The sequence below is a fragment of the Panthera uncia genome (genome assembly GCF_023721935.1).
Source record: "Panthera uncia isolate 11264 chromosome A1 unlocalized genomic scaffold, Puncia_PCG_1.0 HiC_scaffold_16, whole genome shotgun sequence".
Taxonomy (NCBI): domain Eukaryota; kingdom Metazoa; phylum Chordata; class Mammalia; order Carnivora; family Felidae; genus Panthera; species Panthera uncia.
This window is the reverse complement of record NW_026057576.1, coordinates 16,997,419-17,019,713: the sequence shown is the minus strand read 5'-3', so window position 1 is coordinate 17,019,713 and position 22,295 is coordinate 16,997,419. Positions and strand designations below refer to the sequence as shown.

Sequence of the window (22,295 nt, the reverse complement as noted above, 5' to 3'; positions counted from 1 at the left end):
CTGTAATTTACTCTTAAAATATTCAAAAGGAGGTGTAATTCAAAAGGATGATGTCTCTGTGATTCCCCTCATTGTTGTAAGAAGGCTGCCACAGCTCCAAACATCTCATCCTTCAAGAATGTGTCCAAGACAGCCATTCTCTTTTATCAGGGGACACAATCTTCCCTGAAGGCCTCCTCAGCAGACTTACTGGGTAGAAGGGTCATACAGTCACCACCAGGTTTAAGGGCGGCTGGAAGGGAGGTGCTTCCCTAGTGAACAAGGAGAAGGAGTTGGGAATTAATCCCGGGTAGCGAACCAAGTGTGTTGTCATGGATGCTTTACAGCTTCCTACATGCTTTTTATATTCATGATTTCATCTTATGACTCGATGGGACTACAGTCCAAACATACTAGAAACTCAAACCTGGAATCAGAGGTCCAAGCAGTATCTGCTATGTGGGAACTTCTGGCTGGGAAATAATTTAAAGATCCTTTGAAGGTGCAAATTTAATACTAGGGTTTTAAAGATATTATAACGCATTTTGCCTATAAAGTATATATATAGGAACCCAAGGAGTGATTTGGAGGATTTTATAGTTTGGGAAGATAATTACACGGTGGGATGAGAAGAGAAATCAGGATACATGGGTTCTAGCCTCAGCTTTTGGTAACGCACCGGAAGGATGCTGAGCCTCTGCTTCCTCATCTGTAAAAAGTACTTGAACAAAATTAGGTGACTCCTAGGATCTTCTCAAATACATGAATACTTCTATAATCATGATGCTAGAAGTCATGAGTTAGAAGAATGTTAGAAACCATCTATTACAATGTCTTTTTACAAATGAGAGAACTCAGGCTCAGAAAGGTTACCATTTGTCCAGATTCATTCATCTAAGTTAGAACTTTGAGTCCTAGTATATGACATACTATGCTTCCACAAATAATTGATATTACATCCTAATAGAGTTTTTAAAGATTCGACCTCTTCCTCTATCTTCTTTTTCCTTTTGGGCAGACTCTTTTCAATAGCACTATACTCTATTTAATAGAATGCAGATAATGAGATACTTTAAAGCCCACCTTTTCGCTGAAAGGTCTTGGGCAAAGTTCTTGACCTCTCTGTAAAATAATAGCTACACCTTCTTCATAGTTTTTTTTTTTTCCTGCTTCTTTTTTTGAGGACTAAAGAAATCTACTAAGAAAAGTTAGCGGCGTGATTGACACAGCAAGAATGTAATCCCAGCCATCTATCTCAGTGCTTAAAACTCCTCCAGGCTTCAGAAATGTCCTGGACCAATTTCCCCAGTAGGTTGTGGGGAGGGGGAGTCCAAATCTTGTGACTATAATTTGATCTTTATACAGTTCTATCTTTTGCCTTTACATTCTATAGATCTGAAGTCTCTGGGTAATAGCCAAGGGCGTAACTGGAAGCCAAACCCATCATTTGGGCCATCACGGAGCTCAGTAACCAGTGATTTGTTTGAGACCATTCAAATCACTTGAATCAGGGTTCTGAATCTGGGCTTCATGCATGGACCACAGGGGAACAGGGAATTACCTGACATTTCACTGAAACAGGTTTTTTTTAACCTTAGCACTATTTATTCATGTTTTGGGCCAGGTAATTCTGAAGGGCTGACCTGTGCTTTGTAGGGTTTAGCAGCATCCCTGGCCTCTACCCACTAGATGCCAGTAGCACCTCTCTCCTCCTGATAATCCAAACATCTCCAGACCTTGCCAAGTGTCCCTGGGGTGTGTGTGGGGGGGGGGGGGGGGGGGGGGGGTAATCTCCCTTCTCCCCCTTGAGAACCGCTGAGATGAAGTTTAATACGTGTATTTTTTTTTCCTGAAAGGCTTATCAGTCTCACCATATTCTGAAAAAGTCCTGTTATGACCTCAAAAAGGTTGGAACCAGTTACCCAAATCCTTTCAATATGATAATGAGAGAGCACATATCTCCAGCTGTAGTTGTGGGGAAAATGTACACCATTATGGCTAACTAAAATGATGCAGTTTGAAAATTTACTATGAAATATTATACATACCTACCCATTTGTAACTTTCAACTACTTTGAAAAAGCACTTCACAGACTGTATCTGGGGAAGTATCTGCTTCCAACACTGCTATTCCCAGATGGCGGGATTCTTAAAATACTGTCTTCCGCAGAGGCTCCCACAGTCCTCTACTGAATGTAGCTCTAAACTTCCAAAGGGGTAAACGCCGATGACAAGCATAACAAGAAATCTGATGGTGGTATTGATCATAAGAATGATTGGATGGAGAGATGGAAGGGAAGGGAAGGAGGGGGAGAAGGGAGGGAGAGCGAGCCAGAGAGAATACAATGCCTTGAAGGAGGCTCCCAAAGAAGGTTTCTCGGGGGAGAGGCTCGCGCTGGAAGTCCCCCCCCCCCCCCCCTCCCCGCCCCGCCCCGCCCCGCCGCGCCTTCTCCCTGGCTTGTCTGGAAAGACTCTTTGCCAGGCAGAATCCCCCAGCCTTGCGCTTCCCGCTCTTATGTCTCAGGCTCGCGTCCACACTGGCCTTGTTCACCCTTTCCAAAGTGACTACATCCCAAGAGTCTCCTCAAAGCTCCAAAGGGTCCCTTTACTCAGTTTTAAGGCCCCCCTTCTCCACCTCCGGCAGGAAACGGGAGTTTAAACCTCAATCCTCAAAGGCAACCAGGGAACGTGTCTGGTCTTCCGTGGCGCCTCCGGGGCACCGAGAAAACCAGCAACTTTGTCCCTTACTCCTGGGTCTGTGTGCCTCCACGCCCTCCCCATTTGCAGGAGTCGCCACGAGGGGAGGGCGGGGGGGAGGTGGGCGCGGGCTGGGGGGAGGCGCGGGAGTGGCCCCCGGGGCGGGCGGGGTCTTCCGAGTTCCCCGCCGGCAGCGCCGCGTCCGCGTTCCGCCGGCCGTGGGTCTCCGGGCGCGAGGGGAGGGGACAGGAGAAAGAGGAGGGCCGGGCCGCCGAGGGGAGGAGGCGGTGCGTGCCTCGCCTGCCAAAGGGAGCCCTGTTCCTCTGCGTGCGAGCACCGGCTCCCCGCGCGTGGCCACCGCGCACCGCCCCAGCCGCCGCCGGAGAGCGCGGGCAGCAGGGGGGGCTCCGCGGCCGGCGGCGCAGCCCTGCCTTCGGGAGACCCTCCGCCTCCGGCCGGACGCCGCTCTCCGCCCCGAGGCGGGCCCGGGGTGGCTGCGGCTGCCGGGGACCGCGGCGGGGAGGGAGGACGCTCTTCTGTGCCGTGGATGTTCCGCCCGCGGAAGACAGCAAGTTGTGCGCGCGCCCCGGCCGCCGCCCGCCCGCCGTGTGAGTAGGGAGCGCCGGCCGCCCGGCGCCGCGGGCTTCGCTCTCTCCCCGCGCCCCCTCGTCCCCGGCCGCCGGAGTCGGGCTGCTCCGGGCGCCGGACTTCCTGAGCCCCGCGGCGCGGTCGGCGTCCGCTGTCGGCGGCCGCCTCCGGGGGGTGCTGCCTGCCCGTGCTTTTCCCCTCCCTTGGCGCGGGCCGGCTGCAAGATGCCCCTCTCCTCCTTCGGGGCTCGGGGGTCATCGGGTGTCGTCCAGGCTGGGGTGGGTGGGTGGCGGGGTGGGTGAGGCCACTGCAGGGGGCCGCCTGTGGGCTCGTCTTGGCCTCCCCTCGGGGCGCCTCGCCTCAGCTCCAGAAGAGGGCCCTCCTGCCCCCAGGCAGCCCCCCACACTCGTCGCCCCCAGCCTCAGGGCCCGGGCAGACCAAGTTCAGCCGCTGACGCTGACGCTGACCGCAATTGACAAGATTAACAACAACAAAAAAGTAGTTGAAGTTCCCCGGGAGTGACACACGACTGGAAATGGGGTGGCGTGTGGAGAGGGAGCGGTAGGGGTGGGGGCTGGCGGAAGGGGAGAGGTGAGGGAGAGGGGATTTGCTGTGGACCCTGAAGGCTGGAGTTGAGGGTTCTGGGAATGGAACTGTAGGGCGCATGGGCTCTGTGCTTCTGTATTCCCTTCTTTATGGAAAGTGTGGGAAACCGTTCAAGAACTCCTTTTGAAAGGAAGGGAGGGGTGGAAAGTCAATGCGCGTGGAACTCTTTGAATGGCTGGGGTTCCATGTAGAAGACTGGGAAGTGTGGATTACTTTTCAGATTAGACAGGGACAATCATTCAGTGGGAGAGACGGTCCCAGCCGTTGTGTCGGAACCAGTGAATCAGAAGGAAGTCACACACAGGCTTTCTTTCATTTACACTAGGAGAAAGAAGGTGGTTAAGACTGAAGGGATTCACAAATACTACGGACTGAGTACAGGGCGTGCCTAATAGTTGCATCCAGTCTGTGTGCCTAGACAGTCTGTAATATTTGTTGAGTTTATAGTGCTCTGCAATTGTGAAAATTATCCTAATAATTTTGTTCGGGCTCATGCAGAGTTAATGCACCTAAAGGGACACGGAAAAGTTGCTCCAAATTATAAGCATGAACTTGCAAGCCAGATAAACAAACCATGGTACGGTTCACTTTGTTTTAATATTTGGAATTATGTTTACTGCCAGTAAAAATGCTACATTACTTTTACTGCGAGTATGTGAAATGAATTCACTGGCTTGGCAAATAGAAGCCATGGATTTCTTTAAGTAAATAGCTGTCAGAGTTAATTTGGGAGCATTTATAGGAGATAAAGACATGAACAAGCTTTGAGCTAGTTTGACAAAACTTGAATTTTAGAAGCGTTTATAGAATCAGTTCTTCCCACTTTTTGCAGTGTTGAGCCAAGTTTGAATGTTTATTAACTAGGTTGTAGACCAACTGAGCTGGTGTTTCACTTCCCTGAAAACATTTAACTTTTAATGTTTCTTATTGTTTTGCCAGGGACCATCATCCTTACTACAGAGGATGGGAAGTTGACGGCCAGTAAGACTGAAGATTCACTGTGTTGCTAGACGCGTTACAGAACGTGGATTGCCTGCCATTCCCTGGTGGTCTCACGCCTTCACTCACTCCTGCAGTCCCAGAGTAGTTGCTTTGGGTCCTCGCTGCCCTATCTGTTGCAAAGATGGCATCCAGCCTGACTTGTACTGGGGTGATCTGGGCTTTGCTCTCCTTTCTTTGTGCTGCCACCTCCTGTGTGGGGTTCTTTATGCCTTACTGGCTCTGGGGATCACAGCTGGGCAAGCCTGTGTCCTTCGGTACTTTCCGGAGATGCTCCTACCCTGTGCATGATGAAAGCCGGCAGATGATGGTGATGGTGGAGGAATGTGGGCGCTACGCCTCCTTCCAGGGCATCCCCAGTGCAGAATGGAGGATCTGTACCGTCGTGACAGGCCTGGGTTGTGGCCTCCTCCTCTTGGTGGCTCTCACCGCCCTCATGGGTTGCTGTGTGTCAGAGCTCATCTCCAGGACAGTGGGAAGAGTGGCTGGAGGAATTCAGTTTCTGGGAGGTAAGTGACTTGTTAAATTTGACTCATTTCCCGGAATCCCAAAGCAATGTTGAAAATCGTGTTGCAGTTGTCTACTGAAGTCCTGATAATTGGCACATGGAATGCTCTGGAGAAATAGGCGTGGGATGGCTTTGGTGATAGACTGCCGAAGTCAAAGATTTTTACTGGAATTGCTTTCCACCTTCGAGAGCTCTGAATTTCTGTACATCCTTAGGCATATATACATCATTGGCCCACTAAGTACAACCTATATGAGGCAGTAACATCGGGATTGTTTATAATGTAGTAGGGGAGACCGTTCAGGTTTCGTAACTTCCTGCTTTTCTTGTTCAACAGTCAACAATTAGATTCTCTGTGTCTTACTGGCATCCTCAGGTCTTTAGAGATGAAGACTTCATAGAAAAGTAGAAAAGTTTTTGATTCAACATTGTTGTCATGAGGCTTCAATACTCTTTGGTGGGTGTAAAACTGACCCTTGCTCAATCTTAAACTGTATTTCTTTTTTTTTTTTTTTTTTTTTTTCTTCAACGTTTTTTTTTCAACGTTTTTTATTTATTTTTTTGGGACAGAGAGAGACAGAGCATGAACGGGGGAGGGTCAGAGAGAGAGGGAGACACAGAATCGGAAACAGGCTCCAGGCTCCGAGCCATCAGCCCAGAGCCCGACGCGGGGCTCGAACTCACGGACCGTGAGATCGTGACCTGGCTGAAGTCGGATGCTTAACCGACTGCGCCACCCAGGCGCCCCTTAAACTGTATTTCTAAATAAATGATTACTGCTTTACATGAGAGATCAGTTTAACATGAACAACTCTGGATTCCACTATGCTACGGATACAGCTATAGGCTTAATTATCTCACTAGGATTTAACTTCGTGGGATGCTCTTGCTGTGAAGAAAAAAAAAAAATATAGCAAATGCTGTTTGCTTGTCCAAAATGGACTGCATAGTCTCACTAACACCAGAAAAAGGTTTGATTTTTACTTGGGTTTCCTCCAGCAAGTATTACTTCAATATTTCTGGTCATATGGTTTTAATTATACTTTATATATTTTCCACTGCGCTTTTCACCTCCATTCTTCAAACTGACAGGCTGAACTTGTCTGATTTATAGTCCGTCCTGGTAAAATGTGACAACCTGTAGATAGTACAGAATGAAGGGAAATAGGAAGCCAGGAAAACGTATAGAAACTATTTGTAACTTCATTACAAAGTAAAAGTCTGTTACTTTCCCATTTGGTGCTTTCTTATAATCTTTTGTGAAGAATCCAGAAGAAGAAAAAAAAATTAAATGGGTAGTTCTGAGATAGAATCTGCATGTTGGAGAAACCCCGACAGATTATTGCAAGTTGTTTGATATTACACTTTGAAGTCACATTTTGAAAGAGAAAGTTCTCAAGCTAAAAATGCAAGGGGCAAACAAGTTTTGCATTTTGAAGCAAATGACAGAGTTGTTTGCAGTTCTTTATTCCCCTACTGGAGGTAACTTTGTTCTCATCTGTTTTTTTTTTTTTTTTTCCCCCTGTAGTTCTGCATCTCCTTCTGCCCTGGGAGGCAGTTTGGGAGGCTTAGCTGTTTTTTCCTTTAGTGCTTCAGTTCTCAACATCAAGCGGAAGTCTTACGCGTGATACATACAGATATTCATATAGTAATACCGTAAAATGATGAGAAAGTTGTTGAAAGTTGAGATAGAAGTCCTGAATTTGAAAACTTTTTGATACTACAGATTTCAAAGATAGAGTTAATGCCAGGAGTATTTAATTTTTTTTTTCTTGAAGAATAAACTTGATTTGCTGTTTGTGTTTCACTTGGCTCAGGAAAAATGCTTTGGCAGCTTCTTTTTCTCCTCTTATATGTCTTACTGGCATCTTCAGGTCTTTAGAGTTGAAGACTTCCCAGAAAAGTAGAAAAGTTTTTGATTCAACATCGTTGTCATGAGCCTTCAATACTCTTCGGTGGGTGTAAAACTGACCCTTGCTCAATCTTAAACTGTATTTCTAAATAAATGATTACTGCTTTACACGAGAGATCAGTTTAACATGAACAACTCTGGATTCCACTATGCTACAGATACAGCTATAGGCTTAATTAGTAAATTAGTAAAGTAAATATTACTTTTCAGTTTGCCTTCATTTTAGGGCAGGGACTGCAATTATTTCTGGGAGAACAGGAAAATGCTTACAAAGACAGATCAGTTTTTATTGATCAGCTTTAACTGTATAATGAAGGAAGGCAACAGGAAGTGAATCTGAGACCCATGATTTATGCTTCCCTCTCTAAGTTCCATATAGATTTTTTGGAATGATATAGAGCTACATGTTCTATTTTACAGAAAACTCCAGGGGAAAGATCATTGGAGAAGTTATGTGTATTTTTAAAAGGACCTCCCCTCTCCCCCCACACTTTGTACATGCTCTTCATGAACTCTGCATGGCAAGAGTTACTGACATTAAGCTAAGGATATAGTTCGCAGTTGGTACTCTCTCGTTTCTCATATATGGTTCTCATATCTGGCAAAAAAAATAATTATGAACGTAAAACCTAAAAGTTTTTTTTCTGATTCGAACCTCTTGAGGGCACAAGTAAGTAAATACATCCCATTACTCAAGATAACAGTGCGTTTAGAATTACAAAACAGCTTGAGGGATGGAAAAGGTTTTGAAAACTGCATGAATCACTATCACTTAATATTTGGCTAGTTGGGGAAAAAAAAAAGCTTCAAAAACAATTTTTCCTGTTACTCATTCCATCATTGTTTGGGGCTTTATTCATAAAAACCTGAGTGGCAAGTAATTTTATTTTATGAAAGTTTTCACGAAATAGGTTTCATAAAGACTGCCAGACCCCAAGCCAGTGGGCTCTCTCAATTCCATAGACGGCCGCGCTTCAGAAATAGAGTCAGCATCCAGGGTGCTCTGCTATAAGGCGGACTCTGTTACTGAAAATGATTCACCCAGAAGGGTTATGTTTAGCTAAAGTTAGGGTTGCTCCAAAAACAACAGGAAGCGGGAGAATGGCAAAGTACAGAGGCGTCCTGCTTCACCCTGCCTGCTGTGTCTGGAGTTTGCACATATGGTGTAACATCAGGCAGTAAAACCCCTGCAGTACTTTGGAACTCGTTAAAGGACAAAGTGTCAACCTTAATTTTGAATTGTCTTGCTACGGTTGGTTAGAGGTTCAAATGTCACCTGTCAGCTGCGAGAGCAACACAAGATCGGACTGTTGCGTACGACATTTGCTCCCTATAGGAGGAGGACATCAAGGAATCAATGACTTGTGCTTTTCTTATGGCAACTTGTACATAAACTTGAATCGCCACATCGTCGTCTTCCATTTTTAAGTCATATTTCTGTCGTGATTTTTAAAGCCTGGTCTCGGTCGAGTTTCGCCCTCACTCGAGCTTTTAAAAGGCATGCAGAGAGCCCTTGAGAAATATAATGTATAATAAAAATGGTTCCACGCATGCAGGATGGTTATGGCGCAATGAGAAAAGAGACGTTTTCGTGTTGGGTTTCGTTGTTGAATATAAAATTACGTGCTTTGCTTCTCAATACTGTGGTGGTCATGAAGTACTTCAACCGAAGTTTTAAACGTTAGTATCACACTTTTTGATACACGTGTCAGGAAAATACCTTATTGACGCGCTCTGTGAATAGAAGCATGGGGGAGCATCGTAAAGACATGTTAGGTGTGCCTGTAAGATTCTGTAACAGGTGATTGTGAATGTCGAGATTTGAGTGTGTTGATTTTGTCTTTGGAAATTGCTGCTGCTGTACCGAAGGGGCACCGAAGGGAGTCCCAAATTTATATCAGGCCACATTTAGCTTGAATGCACGTCACATCTGTGTGTAAAGTGGGTATAGAGTGCTCCTCAGTAGCAAGCAGCGACCTTAACGGTTTGGCAGGTGTTCTTTTCCGAGAAGCCAGGGAGACCATCTTCTCAGCTAACTGATAGTTAAGTGCTGCTGAAGACAGTAATGATGACGAAGTATTTCTTTGAGTGTCCCTTTCTCTGTGTGCGGAAAGCACCATTGCCTTTCCGGAGCCTCTTCACGATAGGGTTCCACCTGGACCTGTCTGTCACCCTTTAGGATGAGGGCTTGCCACTCTCCTTCCCTTGCTCCACCTTGAACCTGACTTGTCTTACGATATGCCACATCATGCCTTCCTTGCTTTAGGGCTATCTGTCTAGTGACAGCTAAGGAATAAGATACATGATGAGTGTTGGCATATTAATGGGCATGGTGACTTTTTAGTGACAGTCTTAACTGAAAGAAGCTGCTCTGATTTTAAGAAATCCAGAGACTTGTTAGCCCAGCTCAGGGAGCAGGCAGGACTCTTAGCTGTCCTTTAAGTTACACCTTGTGGGTTGCTAACTACCGTACTCCTCCATTCAGCACCCCCAACCAACACTGTAAAGTCCCGGTGAGGTGTCTTGAGTTCTGAGTCTACAGTTCTCAAACTTGACCATGCATCAGGATCAGCCAGGGCTTTTAAAATACGGGGGCGTCTGGATGGCTCAGTCGGTTAAGCATCCGACTTCAGCTCAGGTCATGATCTCACGGTTCGTGGGTTCGAGCCCCGCGTCGGTCTCTGTGCTGACAGCTCAGAGCCTGGAGCCCGTTTCGGATTCTGTGTCTCCCTCACTCTCTGACCCTCCCCCGTTCGTGCTCTGTCTCTCTGTATCTCAAAAATCAATAAACGTTAAAAAAATTTTTTTTAAATACATATCGGTGGGGCCCGCCCAGGAGTTCCTGATTTGGGTAGGTTTGGTGGGGAGCCTGATACTTTACATTTCTATCCGGTTTCCAGATGATGCTGGTTCTGAGCCTATATCTTGAGAACCCTGTTCTAAGTTAACCATTTCGTACTTTAGAAAAATGTGAATTCTGGTAGATGCTTGACTCCCAGAACTTAGTTAATGTTTAGTTATGTTATAATCTGATATAAACCTCTCTAATTGGGCTATGGAAAGATACTACCTCTGCAGCGTGGTATTGGCCGAGGACATTCTTGTTGTACCTGTCTGTGTTTTTGTCACAGAAAATTATTTTCCTGAGGTTCTCTCTTAATGCATATACATGTCATAATTACAATATGTCCATTACATAATATGTACATATATTATATATTCACTTATTTACCTTTGCCATATGCCAAGATTTTATAGATGGAGAACTCAAAGTAAGAACTCAATACACCCTCTGTAGTTTTCCTGCGGTAGATTCTCAGTAATGAATTGCTAATTAAAAAGACGTGAAGGCTCTACTGCAGACTGGAGAGATGCTCGAAGACAGCCCTTGGCCATCTCCATAAAGCTGTGTATTTCTTGCAAAAGCAGAAAGACTAGGCCAGGAGGACATCAGGAACCAGCCAGTAAGAGCTTCTGCCCGTAGGCGAGATGGCGCCCCAATGGGCTGTGAGGAAGGTCAAGTTCTCCTGGTCTCAGGCATCTCTAGGGAAAAAGATGATGCGCTCTTGCTGAAGAGTAGTACTTTCCAGGGCCACAGGCCATGTCTCACCTCGCAATCACGTGTCCCACATGCATCGCTCTTAAAGACCAACAAGGTCCAGATGGAGGCTAGTCAGTGCGGCGGCGTGGGCGGGGCTTTGCCACCGGGAAGGAGCGAGGGGCCAAAACGAATGCCACAGGGGCCATCTACTCTGAGCCCTGGATTTGTTGCAGGCAGGGATGTCAGTGAATTAGCTGGTCTTTTATAAAATCTAAAACACCAGATTTTATGTTTGCATTTAATGTTTTAAGATTATATTTTAAAATTGTCATTGCCACCAGTTTTCTTGTTTTACATACTGCCCCCCCACCCCCAGAAGAACACGTCTTTTAAGGCTTAATTTGGGAAGTTTTTCATGGTTTTCAGACTTTCTTGTGAAGCTTACAAGTTTTCCATATCCATAATTGACATCAAAATTCAATACAATATTCTTTTAATCCTCTAGTGGGCCTAAAATTCCCTAAGGACTTTTATTTTTTTATTTTTTTTATTTTTTTTTAACGTTTATTTATTCTTGAGACAGAGAGAGACAGAGCATGAACGGGGGAGGGTCAGAGAGAGAGGAAGACACAGAATCCGAAACAGGCTCCAGGCTCTGAGCTGTCAGCACAGAGCCCGACGCGGGGCTTGAACTCACAGACCGCGAGATCATGACCTGAGCCGAAGTTGGACGCTTAACTGACTGAGCCACCAGGTGCCCCAGGACTTTTATTTCTTGTGGAGGGTCCTTCTTTGTCCCAGAGAGTCTGATTTGGTAGGTCTGGGTGGGGTCCAGGTGAAGCACTTTTAACAGACTCCCCAGAGGTTCCAGAACACGCATGGTCAGTCCCCAGGCCACATTTTGAGAAACATGAGCTAATTTTATTCACTTCAGACCTCATGTGATACTAGTATTGGGGCATAGACTTATATCCACCATCGAGCTAAGGATGAATGATCAATCTTTCTATCCAGAGTTATTTTGGGGACAACATGATACGAGCAGCAAATTATCACAAGTAGTGTAGGAACAGACCAGTTTATAGCTGTGTTCTCCCTGATCTCACAGATTTTGGTGTTCCTGGTGGACAGTCAGCCCCGCGTGTACACTCAGAAAGCAGAAAAACCAAATCTTTCCACGCTTTGCTTAGATGAGGACTATTTTCACTGGTGACTCCACCTGCAAATTAGGAACCTGCTATCATCTCCTGTGCTGCGTTTGCACCCTTCGGCCTACAAGCGCGTTGTCGCTGGCTTGTGTTCTGCTGGGTGTGCTAAAATCTTTCCTTACTGACAAGTGTGCTCGGTTGTTACCTGTTTTGAATTACAGGTTTTTATCTCCTGAGTTTGTATTTCTGAGGAAAAAAATACTGATGATAACAGTTCATTAAAATGACGCAATAAGGAGTTGTCCATTGCTCTTGAGTCTATCATGTTAGCCGCTACACTAGACTTTTTCCCTAGAATTATTTAGATTGGTGTTTTCGACAGGGTCCAAATCTTCATTTACTTTACGCAGAGTAGAGTCTTTCTAAGAGAGTCATTTGATTTTTAACTTCCTTCCCAGCTAACATAGCCATAGCTAGACAACACTGAGGCCAGGGTTAGTATGGGTTAGTTAGCCTCTCTAACGAGGAGATTGCAGATTGGTTAGCTGTCATGTAAAAAGCATGCTGTTATTCACAAAGAAAGCAAGCCGAGGAAAAGGATTCAAAACCATTCCTATTAAACACACACACACACACACACACACACACACACACACACATACACACACACTCTGGAGAACTTTCTGTCATCCTACATGTTATCACAAATACATTGCCCGCCGTATGTACCGTTATCATTAGTGCACGGTGAGCACTTGACCTCTCCAGCTACCTCCAGCTTGGCAAGACTGCCTTGTTGTGTGTGGTGGTTGTAGTCAGAAAGAATACCAGCATCAGGTTCAAAATTTATTCGCGGATGTCATTAAAACTCGTTTTTTTTTTTTTTTTTACTTAAGTTATTGCCCTCCAGTGTGTTCTCAGGGACACTGATTCCTGGGTGTTCCAATAGAGGTTAACAGGAAAAAGAAAATAGGAACACGTGGATTTGAGAAACAGTTGGTTATGGAGAGTTAATCCATTTCAGTACAGCAGAAATCACAGGGCATTCAGCGTGTTGTCTATTACCAATCTCCCGAGGGGAAGGCGGAGGGTATAGTATTAAGTGTTTAGCTAACTCACTGGGACCCAGCACCCTGAAGGGACTAGTACTCTGGAACTTACTCAGTTCTCATTTTACCGTGTTGAGGCAGGCGGTTTATTCTTTTCGCAATTTATTCTTTATTCTTCATTCTTTTGTGAGAAAACTGAATTTTAGAGAGTGACACCCAAAGTTACCCATCAGTTATTGTTTGTGCTGTGAAGGCTGTCGCCATAATAAAGTGTTAATTGAAATTCCACCCTGTGTTATATGTAGAATTCAGAATATCTGACCGTTTTGCTTAGTGTATCTCTTAACATAGGCGAATATTTTTCTTGTTTCCTTTGTCCTGTTTATGCTTGTAGGACAATAAAACCACCTGTAGATTTGACAGAGCAACTTGTTGCCAATTCTCAAAAAACAATTACAGGTTACTGTTAATAATGTAATATGCAGTAGAGAGGCCATTAGGGGAGAGTGCCAAAACATCTGACCGATGTCTTTTAACAATTATTTAACAGAAGAGTGCTACCTTTCATTCTTACATGCTGGCTGAGTTTTCTAGTGTAAGTACCCCATTGTTAGAAGCCTTTGTAATAATCCCTTGTTAAGGCTAAAGATAATGTTATTTCCAGAGCACACACTTCTTAGATAACAAAACCAAAGACCTTGTGTCTTTCTATAGAAATGAAAGATAATGTTGACGTTGTCAATCTTCGTCTTTGAAGTGTTTGTGATGGAAACAAATAGACTTCTATCTAGATCTCTCGGATGGGCTCTATGGATTTCCCAGAAACTTCTGAATGGTTATTTTTAGACGATCAGGAGGTTAGATTCAACATCGCTCTGGTTCTGGTGCATTGATATTGCTGACTAATTATCGGGGGACCAATAAAAATGGTTCTCCGTTTTTCTTGTATGTCTTATGTCGTCAACTAGAACAGGAACTAAGATTTAGAATTTTCTTCTAGTCCTACAGTAACTAGAATAGTAAATGACATCTTCTATGTTCAGTGAACACTTGATGTATTACTTAGTTTCAATTATTTATTAGCAACATTTTTATCTTTAAGGTCTGACCTTGTTCTTCCCTACTTCACAGAATTATTTCAGAGATGAAATAAAATAATGCCATCAATGTGAAGGCATTTGAAGCAATGTCTCCTTCTGATGAACCTGCATAATGTTAGTCCTTTGAAAAGGAGTGTTCTCTAGTCATCTCTGTTGAAATGATGCTGCAGAATGCAACTCTCTCTCTTCAAGCACATTGTAAAAGCTTGGAGCGAGCTTTATTTTCTGCAATGAAGAAACCAGCTGCTATGGGTCTGAAAATTTTGTCCCCCACCAAATTCACCTGTTGAAATCCTAATACCCAAAGTGACGGTAGTAGGAGGTGGGGCCCTTGGGAGGTGACCAGGTCCCGAGGGTGGAGCTGTCCTGAATGAGATTAATGCTGCTATCAAAGAAATCCCGGAGAGCTTCCTTGCTCCTTGCGCTTCTGTGAGGATCCAGTGAGAAGAGGGCCCCCACCCAACTGTGCTGGCGCTTTAATTTTGGACTACCAGCCTCTGCGACTGTGAGAAATAAATTTCTTGTGTTTATAAGCCATTCAGTCTGTGGTATTGTGTTCTTGAAGCCTCAGTGGACCAAGATACTAGCTTTGCTTCACACTGTGTTCACAAACTTATTTGGGAATGGCAGAGTCCTACTAACCTGTAATAGGCAATAAGATCTCTTTGAATTAATAGGCAACAGAGTAAGCTTTGGGAAATGTTGAGTTAAAATACATTGTAAATCCAGGGGATTAGTGTTTATGGGCATTTAAGAGTACTGAGTGCCTGTTATATGCCAAATAATGTGCTAACTGTTGGAATAGAACTGAGATAAGGTTCCTGCTATTAGGAAGCCTACAGTCTTTTTTTTTGTAATCGTTTTTGTTTATTGAAGTATAATTAACATACAAAGTTCTATTAGCTTCAAGTGTACAACATAGTGATTTGACAATTCTATATATTACACAGTGCTCCCCACGATAAGTGTAGTTATCATCTGTCATCAAACAACGCTATTATAGTATTATTGACTATATTCCCTATGCTGTACTTTTCTTCCCCTTGGCTTGTTTATTTTATAACTGGACATTTGTGTTTCTTAATCTTTGTATCTATTTCACCTGTCCCCACCCATCCACCTCCCCTCTGGCAAAAGGGGAAAGTTTGTTCTTTGTATTTATGAGTCTGTTTGTTTGTTTGTTTTGTTTTTTTTTTTTTGCTTGTTTATTTGTGTTTTTATATTCCATATATAAGTGAAATTATATGATATTTGTCTTTCTTTGTCTGACTTATTTCACTTAGCACAATGTCCCTTAGGTCTATGCATGTTGTCACAAACGGCAAGATTTCATTCTTTTTTATGACTCGGTAATAGTCCATCATATATATTTGCCACGTCTTCTTTATCTGTTCATCTATTGATGGACACTTAGGCTGCTTCCATATCTTGGCTGTTGTAAATAATGCTTCAGGAAACATAGGGGTGCATATATCTCTTTGAATTAATGATTTTGTTTTCTTTGGGTAAACACCTAGCAGTGGAATTACTGGGTCGTGTGTATTTCTGTTTTTAATTTTTTGAGGAACCAAGAAGTTCACAGTCTTATGGAGGAAACCAACATGTAAATTGTGGTTACTATACAAAGGACTCATGATACCTATATATGCTTCTAAGTTTTGTCGAATACAGCTGTCTGCTGGTGAGGCTCACTCAGCAGCCAAACCAGGTACTTGCCAGCCTCACGACCGTGTGCCAGTTATTCTCCATTGTGCCCTGCTCCCGCTTGGCTATCTGCTATGGGAGTCCACATTTCCCAGAAGCCTCGACACCCGGCACCTGGGTAGTTGCAGCCAGTGGGAGGGGCTTTTGGGAGACAGGAAGCAGGGAGAAGCCAGGGTATTTCTCCTTCTCTGGCTCCTCCTCGGGCAGTGTGTTTGGTAGCAGTTGTCCCTTCTCCTGGAATGCCCTGCCTTTCCTGGCCCCAGCATCTGTTGGGAGGCCACTGCGATAATCCTACCCTAGCCCAGTTCTTCTAGTCGCTGGTAATGCCGTCTTCTCCCAGTATCACTCCAGTTTAGTGCATAGCAGCAGTTTCCTGCTCTTGCCACTTTCCGGGTCACCTCTTTTTCTCCTGTTTGGCTTTTTAGCTCTTCCGTCATCTGTGTCACCAGTTTCCTGTGCTATGGTAAATCGTCTGTGTTTGACACACCTCAGGATGGCTTCTGCGTCTTCAGTTGGACCCTCGCTAAAATACAATACATAATTCAAATTCCTGCCTCAGGCAAGTGGGAGATCATGTCCTACTGTGAACTTTTGGGATTTGTGGTGAATAGACAAAAATCACAGATGTTTAATCGAGAAGACTGGAGTGCACTGAAGCATGAACAGATGCTGGAGGGGCACAGCACAGGGAATGGCCTGACTGGGGTGGGGGGGGGGTCTGCAAAGGGCTCATAGCACAGGTGCTCGTTGAGCTGGGTTTGAAGTTACGAGGGGAAAACTTCCTGAGCCCTCAGGCAGGGGGATCATCAAGTTCTCGAAGCCAAGGAGGTGTGAAAAGATCTGATGTGAGTTCAGGGAATGGGAGCAGACTATATGGGGTGGGGCAGGTATGCTGTGACAAAGGACACAAGTGGAGAGGACACATGGAGCCAGGCTGTGCGAGTCCTCGTTTCTGTTCCACGGTACGGATTCCACACTCAACTAAACTCAAGCTTTTGAGTGGTTGCGGGTAGAATTGACTTAGGAGCTATATAACCTATAATCTAATCGCAATGAGGAGTAAGATTGATTTGGAGAATAACAAACACCAAGGAAAGGCACTGAGAAGCCCATAGTTGCAGTCTTAGCCAGAGGTGGTGAGAGCCTCACTGAAGCTGTGGGAATACAGGGAACAAGAGTTTGAAGACATTTCTTTCTTTTTTTTTTTTTTAATGTTTATTTATTTTGAGGGAAAGCACGCATGGGGGAGGGGCAAAGAGAGAGGGAGAGAGAGAGAATCCCAAGCAGGCTCCGAGCTGTCGGTGCGGAGCCTGATGTGGGGCTCGAACTCACAAACCGTGAGATCATGGCCTGAGCTGAAATCAAGAGTCAGACGCTTTAACCAACTGAGCCAGCAGGCGCCCCCGAAGACATTTCTGAGGTAGAGGTCAACAGGTTTTGCCGTCCTTATTTTTAGACGAATAGATGAATGAATGAGGGAATGTCTCAGTAATTTTGTATTTCTGTTTAAGAAACCAGATACTTTCTTTTTTCCCCTAGTCCCTCAGAAAATTAAAAAAACAAACAAACAAGAAAATGTGACTTAAATTATAGCAGCTCTGTTTTTGCTTACAGAGCAAAACATTTAAAAAAGTAATAAATATTGTTGTTACCACAGTACGTAGATATAATTTACTATACAACTTCACAGTGTGGATATTTCTATCTTAGAAAGTTTTGCACATTCGTCTGTGTGTCAATGAGGGTTACTGACTGCCCAGCACATTTGGAGGCTTCGAAGAGGAGCATTTAGATGACAGCTAAAGTAACTGTCAGTGTCATTGAACTTCACTGGCTTCTTACAAGCAGACATTTTCCCTTTCTTTTCCAAGATAAGTGTAATTTTTTATTTTTTTATTAACTTTTTTTTTAATGTTTGTTTATTTTTGAGAGACAGAGAGAGACAGAGCATGAATGGGGAAAGGGCAGAGAGAGAGGGAGACACAGAATCAGAAGCAGGCTCCAGGCTCCCAGCTGTCAGCACAGAGCCCGACGCGGGGCTCGAACTCACCAGCTGTGAGATCATGACCTGAGCCGAAGTCGGACACTCAACTGACTGAGCCACCCAGGCGCCCCAAAAGTGCTATTTTTTTTTAAAGTTTATTTATTTTGGGAGAGACAGAGACAGCGCGAGTTGGGGAAGGCAGAGAGAGAGAGAGAGAGAGAAGAACAGAGAGAATCCCAAGCTGGCTCTGAGCTGTCACCATAGAGCCGGATGTGGGGCTCGAACTCACAAACCGTGAGATCATGACCTGAGTTGAAACCAAAAGTCAGACGCTTAACTGACTGAGCCACCCAGCTCTTCCTAAACATGCAGGAAATAAGTGCATAGACACATAAATAATAAGTAGATGTAAGATTGATTTTATACATCTTATTTTCAGAAAAGTTTTTGACATTTTCAATTATACCTGTATTTCATTTATAAAGAAATAAATGAATGCTATTGTCAGCGTGTTTATAACTGAAAATTGCCATTGGTTACCTGTGGTAAATGAATGTTTCAGCCTGGAGACCTAATAGATTGCTGTCCTCGCTTATGTTAGTCATGTTACATTTGCATATTAAGGCAGAACAAGAAAGGAAACTATGTATCTCTTGGTTATTACCTCTGAATTAATATTGTCTGTGATTATTGTCTGTGTTCCCTGAATCAACTGCCCTGAAGTCCATGAAACATGAAATGTAGTTTTGTCATTCCAGTGTAATTTATAATTCTCATGTATTTGTCATATTGAATTTTTGAAAAGAAGAGAATAGCCTTTAAGCTCTAAGATAGTATGATTCTGGGATTAAATCTAATCCTCATCTGTAGAATGCTTGTTGATGAGAGCCACTGCGTGTGATGCAGACCTTTCTTGGCTGTTAACCTTCATCTCTACCTCTGAGTTCGAGTTTCACTAAAACACATGCTCCTTATATCATCTTATGATGACATCACCTGATTGTTCTCTCAGCCGTCCACGAGTGTGCCTTCCGTATGGGTGGCAGATAGCAGTCGATGATGTTGGATGGGATCGGGCGCACACGGGAAACACCGGATTCCCTACGAGACCTTGGCTTTCCAGCATACGTGTGGCTGGAAAGGGCCAGTGGTACGTGGTCAGACTTGGTATAGCTTTTCCTCATGCTTGGCCACAGTTGGCCCACCAGAACAATCCAATTATTTCTCCCGTGTTATCCCCGTATTATTTTCCCCACATTATTTCTCCTTCCCTGCTATGTGTGCACAGTTGTCTTGGATCCAGATATAAGATTTCCCATGTTTTTTTCATGTCTAGTGAAGGAACTACAATGGAGTCATTATTTTCTATGATGTAACGTATGGTAGGATGTCATTTTTGTTGCTGTTTGTGTGTTTTGTTTTATGTTTCCCATTTGCTGTTACATAACCTAATTTAAACGGAAAATTGTAATCCTTAGGTACAACCAATTCCTTTATAGTCTCTATAGTCACTTCTAAGTAAGTGAGAATTAATTCTGCTAAAAGTGTTCCGAGGAAGAATACCAATTTTAGCTTTAGAGGGAGTTGCCCTGGTAGTTACAAGGCTTAAAAGTATAGTCACACTGGCTGTGACAGTATGAAGAAGTATTTACTCCATAGTCGTGCTTCTCTCATTCATTTATTCAGCCAGTGATTTTGTTTTCAAGTTATTATGATATCTTTATTGATTGGCCAGAAGTCACAAAATGCAACTCAAACAAGTTTAAGGGTCAGAAAAGGAGAGGGGACACAGGCGCGTTCTGACACCCGGCTTCAGAAAGAAGTGGGCCCGGTGTGTGGGGCAGCAGTTAGACCCATTCTGTGTTTGTCTTTGCTTATTACCGCTTTGACTTCTACTTCAGCCCAGCAAACAGGCTTGTGTTTGTGACTCTGTGTGACGCAAACATGGTGGCCAGTGGCCTCAACACCATGCATCTCTCAGCTTCACTTTGTCCGGACCCAGATTCAGAAATATTAGCGAAGGTCTCTGGTAGGGAGTATCCATCTTCAACAAAAGATTTTTAAGTGCTCACTATGTGTCAGGCTCTGTTCTAGCTGGAGATAGAATGCTGGTATGATAACGTATGGCTCTTGTCTACCTAGAATTTTTGTGTGAGAGATGAACGTTAATCAGATGCTTCCCCCAAAATGAACGTAAAGCTACAAGTCTGATAAACGTTAGGAAGAAAGTTTCATCATGGACAGTTGTGATCTCGATGAGGTGCCAAGACTTTCCGGAGGATGCAGGTTTGAACTAAGACTTGAAGCATCGAGGGGAAGGAGGAGAGGGCATGGCAGCTGGGGAAGCTCAGGGACAGAGCCATCCAGCTAGGTGAGCAGGAGGTCTCTGAGGCGCTCCGGGAAGGAAAGCCCGCGGGAGGGTGGGTAGATGAGGACGGAGAGGGAGGGGAGGGCAGGATTCATGCCAAGGATCCGGTACTTATGACACTCACGAGATCAAAAGCCAATGAAGAGGAGAAGGTGTTTATGCAGGGAGAGGTTTGTCCCTGTACCTACTCACACGACGACTTTGTTCAGTTAAGGCAAGTTATCGGAGAGTTAAGTTGAGAGGTAGCTGGCTAGAAAGCACATGGATTCTTTTCACTTTACCAGTCTTTTTGAGGTTGAGTTAGTCATTATTATATTGTGAAACGAGGAAAAGTCGGGGCACCTGGGTGGCTTAGTCGGTTAAGTGTCGGACTCTTGATTTCGGCTCAGGCCATGATCTCACGGTTTGTGGGATCAAGCCCTGCATCAGGCTCTATGCTGAGAGCACGGAGCCTGCTGGGAATTCTCTCCTTCTCTGCCCTTCCTGCTCACGTGCATTCTCTGTCAAAAGAAATAAGCATAAAAAAAAAGAGAGAAAAGTCATTATGAAATTTCTCTGTGTATTGTTTGAATACGTGAGTTAAATAATACCAACGTCTAGATATTTGGTTAGGGGACACAACTGTTAAAATTGGGCACCCTTCAAAGGAATGGAATGGAATGGCGAGTGAGTGGAAAAGGTGCCAATATGCAATTGTTATTATTTTCCATGTTGCTCTATCTATTATGTCTATACCTTTCCTCAAGGCATTTGGTACACTTGTGATTACTTAATTTTTACCATGATGTGTACAATGTCTTCTCTAATTGGTTGGAATACACCAAGGGCAGGGGCCTTCTCTGTTTTATTTACCATACTATCCCTAGAGCCTAGCAAAGTACCTGAGAGAGAATAGGTAATGAGAATTTTCTGTCCACTTGATACTTGGTATAATCTGTTTGGAAAGCTATTGTATATGTATTTTTAATCCAGTCCCATTTTGCATCTACTCCCCAAGTTCCTACTTTGCAGAATGGGCACAGGTGCTAGGACTTGTGTTGAATACTGACTTGAATATGACAGTGTCTGACTTCAAAAGGCACAAGCTCTAATACGAGGAATTGTACCTATAAATGTGGCACAGGTGCTAAGAGGATTTGGCGAGGTGTTCTTTGGCTGATGTCCTCAAGATCTTGTGAGAGATACATATTGAGTAGGCTGTGGGATAGCTGAGCTTCCGCTAGCCTTACTCACCTTGGTACAAACCCTGAGTCCTTTCTCCTGAATCTTCCTCACTGCCCATCGAAAAAGTCAAAAAGGGGGTGACTGGGTGGCTCAGTCGGTTAAGCGTCCGACTTCAGCTCAGGTCACGATCTCGCGGTCCACGAGTTCGAGCCCCGCGTCGGGCTCTGGGCTGATGGCTCAGAGCCTGGAGCCTGCTTCCGATTCTGTGTCTCCCTCTCTCTCGGCCCCTCCCCCGTTCATGCTCTGTCTCTCTCTGTCTCAAAAATAAATAAACGTTAAAAAAAATTAAAAAAAAAAAAAAAAAGAAAGAAAAAGTCAAAAAGGGCCAAGCCCAGGGTACAATAGGGGCTCAGAAATGTTTTGCTCCTCATCCAGTTCCTTTGTAAAACGCTTTCCCATTTGTTGGGGGTCAGCCTAGTGGCCACATGATCATTGAACTGTGATCTTCCCCTCCCTTGCTTTACAAGATTGACTCTGCCTTGGTTCCCTTATTTCCCTACCCGTCACCTCCCTCAGTAAAATAAAGTCTCCCTGGACTGCACTTCATTTGGATGGGCCTTAGGGATATCCACAGAGTGGGGCTCTAGACTCCAGGAAATGCAAGATACAACAGAGAGGATGAAAATGTAATCAACATGATTTGGCCACCGATTGCGTTGGTGAGAATGAACCTCACTGGTGGCCCTCTGTTTTCATGTCTGTGTGTCTCTTGGAAGGAGCCTGACATTGTGAAGAGTGAGCTGTCGGCAGGTGGCGAGGAGGTGAGATTAGTTCTGGACGGTCTGTGGTTCAGGTTCTGGTGGGACTTCAAGGCTGAAGGGCAAGTGGACAGCTGGAAAGATCAGGGTTAAATATGTAGATTCGTGAAAATATGTCTTTGAAAACCTT

At 44.4% G+C, this 22,295-nt stretch overlaps 1 protein-coding gene across 2 annotated transcripts in view; it reads left to right on the top strand.

Annotated features, from left to right (window-relative positions):
• The first annotated feature begins 3,195 nt into the window (after positions 1-3,195).
• Positions 3,196-22,295, top strand: part of LHFPL6 (LHFPL tetraspan subfamily member 6) — a 251,687-nt gene continuing 232,587 nt past the window's right edge. For both annotated transcript variants that reach the window (XM_049647434.1, XM_049647435.1), the window contains exons 1-2: positions 3,196-3,284; positions 4,810-5,378. In XM_049647434.1, coding sequence (XP_049503391.1) covers positions 4,994-5,378 — 385 coding nt within the window. In that variant the 5' untranslated portion in view covers positions 3,196-3,284; positions 4,810-4,993. The remainder of the gene's footprint in view (positions 3,285-4,809; positions 5,379-22,295) is intronic.